This window comes from Chrysochloris asiatica, unplaced genomic scaffold, assembly GCF_000296735.1.
Source record: "Chrysochloris asiatica unplaced genomic scaffold, ChrAsi1.0 scaffold00069, whole genome shotgun sequence".
NCBI classification, from domain to species: domain Eukaryota; kingdom Metazoa; phylum Chordata; class Mammalia; order Afrosoricida; family Chrysochloridae; genus Chrysochloris; species Chrysochloris asiatica.
In genome coordinates this window covers 14,481,030-14,485,386 of record NW_006408587.1, presented here as the reverse complement: position 1 = coordinate 14,485,386, position 4,357 = coordinate 14,481,030, and the positions used below count along the sequence as shown (strand labels likewise).

The following is a 4,357-nucleotide window of genomic DNA, read 5'->3' as shown; positions in this document are numbered from 1 at the left end:
AATGTAAATGGATTAAGCAATAAAGAAATTTATTGACTCATAATTAAATCCAAAGATTGGGTGGCTATGAAAACAACATAATCAGAATATATGTTTCATTTTGCTGAAATCAGATTCCTGAAAAGTAAAATCTGTCTACTGTTGGGATAAACAGGTATCCTATTCCCAATAAGAAGGACCCCACCCCTTTTTAAAAAATACAAATGATACTCTTCTGCACAGAACATGGATATGTTGATAAAAGCATTAAGTGAAAGGAAGAATAAGAAAAAATTGTCTATCTATAAAAGGAGAACGGGATTTGAGGAGACACATCCAATTACAGATCAAAGCACATATATTTATGCCTTGATCCTTTGCTTTGTTTCATTGTCTTCTAGCAGATTTAAAGTGGAATACCTGAGCAGGGCACTGGTTAAACCTGGACTACTACTGAAAGGCTGGCAGTTTAAACCCACCAAGAGGCGCCTGAAAGACAGGTCTGGTATCTGCTTCCAAAAGGTCACAGCTTTGAAACCCTATGGAGCAGTTCTACTCTATTACCTACATGAGATGCCGGGAGTCAGAATACAATAATAAGATTCAAAATGACTGAATCCTGAGAAGCCAAGGAAAACCCAGTCTCCACCCTATCACTGCCTTATCCTCTTCCTCTTTTGTACTTTTTTACTGCAGCCCCATTGTCTACCATTGTCATCTTAGTCCTTGCTCAGAGTTTGCTTCTGGCGGGAATGAGGTGTTGCCTGAAGAATTTCTGGATCTCTCTCCAGGAGTGCTCTTGAGCTTCTGCGTGAGCTACAGGTTCCCCACCCCAGAGTAAGGGCAAGGAAAAGCCAGGGCTCCAGGAAGCATAGCACAGGGGAGCATAGGGTGGCTCTATGAGGTGGCCGGCTGCAGGATACATCAGCATCCTTGCATTGCTTTTCCCATGTCTCTGCAGTTGGTCCACAGCCTTCTCGGCAAATGCTCTGCTATTGACACATTCATCGTTCTCTCCGGCAATAAAGAGGATCTGACCCTGAGCCTTTTCAATGGGAAGGATGCTGTGTGTATCCACCCCATCTTTCGGGAATCCCATAAAGTCAATGGCACGCATAGCCCCGGAGACATGAATCTGGATGCGTTCTATACTTGTGCTGATGGGTTTCATAACCAAATCCTTGTACCTGAGTGGAATGTCACTGACAGCAGTGGGCCCATTGATGCATACAGTGGCTAACACCTGTTTCAGGTAGCAGGCCATGGCCAGCCCAATCTCTGCTCCTTTACTCACAGAAAGCACACCGATTCCTGGCTTTTGGACCTGCAAACACAAAACAAAGGAGAACCCATTACAAGTTCAGTTCTGGGAAGGAGCTTTCCCCACAGACCAGCCACACAGACTCTAAGTAAGTCAGTGTGATGCGGAGAGACTGGGATTCAAGTCCTAGCACTCAGATTTATCAGTTCTGTGACTGAGAAAGTCAACTACTTACCCTCTCTAAGCTTTGTCATATCTGGGGATGATAACATTACCTACCTCACAGAATTGTTATGAGGATCAAGTGAAATAGTATAAATAAAAACATTTTCCTGATTAGTGTTAAAGGTTTGAACTCAACAAATAACCCAAAGATGGGTATTCTAATCTACTCAGAGCAGGCTGCTGAAGAAAGACCTGGGAATCTACTTCCATAAGATTACAGGAATTGAAAACCCTGTGGAGTTCAGTTCTATTTTGGCACACATCGGAGTCCTGGTGTGGAGCTGTGGGATAATGCACTGGACTGCAAGGTCCATTTGAACTGAAAGGTCAGTGGTTCAAATTCACCAGCCACTCTTTGGAAACTCTATACAGGGTCGCTATGGGTTGGAACAAACTCGAAGGGACTTAGCAACATCAGACTCACTACAGGTCTGAATTGACTCAACGAAATAAGTTAGAGTTTTCATTTGTTTTTAACAAAGGAAGCACTTTATAAGTACAAAAAAGGTTAAGAATAATTAATGCACCAGAAACTTTGTCATCAAGGGAGGGCAGGTGAGAAGAAGAGCCTTGGAACCAGAATTAATGGAATACCAATTGAGATATTTCAACAAACAGATGCAAGAAATTTTCAAGATAGTTACCTGGGCATCTGAATGGAAGAGATCTATACTGTGCTTAGTCTAAAGAAAGATGATCCAACAGAATCAAGAAATTGTCAAACAATATCATTATACCACATGCAAGTGAAAATTTGCCAAGATAATTCAAAATCAGGTGCAGCAGTGCATTGACAGGGAACTTCCAGAAATTCAAGCCTAATTCAGAAACAATGTGAAATGAGGATTATCACTGCTGATGTCAGATGGATCTTGGCTGAAAGCAGAGAATACCAGAAAGACTGTGTTTCATTGACAATGCAAAGGCATTAGACAATGGATCATAAAAAATTATGTGGATAATTGCAAAGAAGGGACTTCCAGAATACTATTGTGCTTATGTTGAACCCATGCATAGACCAAGAGGCACAAAATTTCAGAAAAGGTGTGCATCAGGGTTGCATCCTTTCACCATACTACTCAATCTGTATGCTGAGCAAATAATCCAAGAAGCTGGACGATATGAAGAACATGGTGTCAGGATCAGAGAAAGGCTTATTAACAGCTTACCATATGCAGATGGCACAACTGAAGGTGAAAAGAATTTGAAGCAGTTACTGATGAAGATCAAGGACTACAGCCTTCAATATGAATTACATCTCAACATAAAACTAAAATCCTCATAACTGGACCAATAAGTGCCATCATGATAAATGGGAAAAGGGTTGAAGTTGTCAAGGGATTTCATTATACTGGGATCCACAACCAATGCCCATAGAAGGAGCAGTCAAGAAATCAAACAACATATTGCATGGGCAAATCTGCTGCAAAAGACCCCCTAAAAGTGTTAAAAAGCAGAAGTGTCACTCTCAAGACTAAGGTACACCTGTCCCAAGCCATGATATCTCCTTATGTGTATGCAAAAGCTGGGTAATGAGTTAGAAAATGGAAAACGAATTGCTACACTCGAATTATGGTGTTGGCAAAGGATGTTGAATATACCTTATTCTACCAGAAGAATGTACAAATATTTCTTAGAAGAAGTACAGTCAGAATGCTCCTTAGAAACAAGAATGACAAGACATTATCTCAAATAATTTGGGCACATTATCAGAAAGACTAGCTCCGAAGAACATCATGCTTGGTAAAGTAAAGGGTCAGCAAAAAGAGGAAGAGCTTTATTGAGATGGATTGACAAAGTGTTTGCTGTAATGCGCTCGAACATCGCAATGATTATGATGATGGTGCAGAACTGGGCAGTGTTTCCTTCTATTGTACACAGGGTCACTATGAGTTGGGACTGCCTCGACAGCATCTAACAATAACAACAGTCCTTCCAATAAGAAATCTGAGTTTGGGAAGTTTTGAAGACTTGCCTAATGTTGTAACAGTATTGAGTGGCAGAGGTAATGGTGGTGCTGGGTGTGGCACCGAGTCAGTTCCAACTCATAGCAACCCTGTATAGGGTTTCCAAAGCTGTAAATCTTTGCAGGAGCAGAAAGCCTCATCTTTCTCCCATGGAACAGCTGGTAGATTTGAACTAATGACCTTGCCGTTAGCAGCCCAATCATAATCCACTACACTACCAGTGCTCCTTGAGGGACAGAGGTAGGAATTGAATACTATCTCTTGATCTAAATCCAAATTGAATTTTTACAATAGTCCTTCTTTCTCACACATGTCACAAATCATTAAAATTAAAACAGAAAAAAAAAAAAAAAACCTTGAAAACATTTTATCTAGAATTTACATTTAATTTCTTTTAGGGAAACATTTTAAAAGAGTCCAATATGCTTAGAAAAGCACACAGGTTGATAACGATGGTGATGAGGACAACACTGAATATAAGAATGCTGATTGTTGATGATCCTTCAGTGAGAAACATACCCTATCTCTCCTCAAAAAGGGTCACACCTCTCCAGGATCAGGGTGGGAAAGAAAGATACAAGTCAGAGAGTCAGGATAGCTCCATGGTTCTGAGCACAGGTACTGCCAGGCAGGCTCTGTCATTTTTCTGGCTCTGTAACTTTGGCAAAGGCTTTCGATTGTGTGGATCATGACAAGCTATGGACAACATTGCGAGCTATGAGTATTCCAGAACACTTAATTGTACTTCTAAGAAATCTGTACCTGGACCAAGAAGCAGTTGTTCAAGCAGAACATGGGTATACTGAATGTTTTAAAATTAAGAAAGGTGTGCAACAAAGTTGTATTCTTTCACCATACTTGTTCAACCTGTATGCTGAGCAAATAATACGAGAAGCTGGGTTCTATGAAGAAAAATGTGGCATCA

General features: G+C 40.7%; 1 protein-coding gene across 1 annotated transcript in view; it reads right to left on the bottom strand.

Moving 5' to 3' along the window:
* Positions 1–709: 709 nt before the first annotated feature.
* Positions 710–4,357, bottom strand: part of LOC102819024 (acyl-coenzyme A amino acid N-acyltransferase 2-like) — an 8,369-nt gene continuing 4,721 nt past the window's right edge. Inside the window, exon 3 of the mRNA XM_006864716.1 lies at positions 710–1,303. Coding sequence (XP_006864778.1) covers positions 710–1,303 — 594 coding nt within the window. The remainder of the gene's footprint in view (positions 1,304–4,357) is intronic.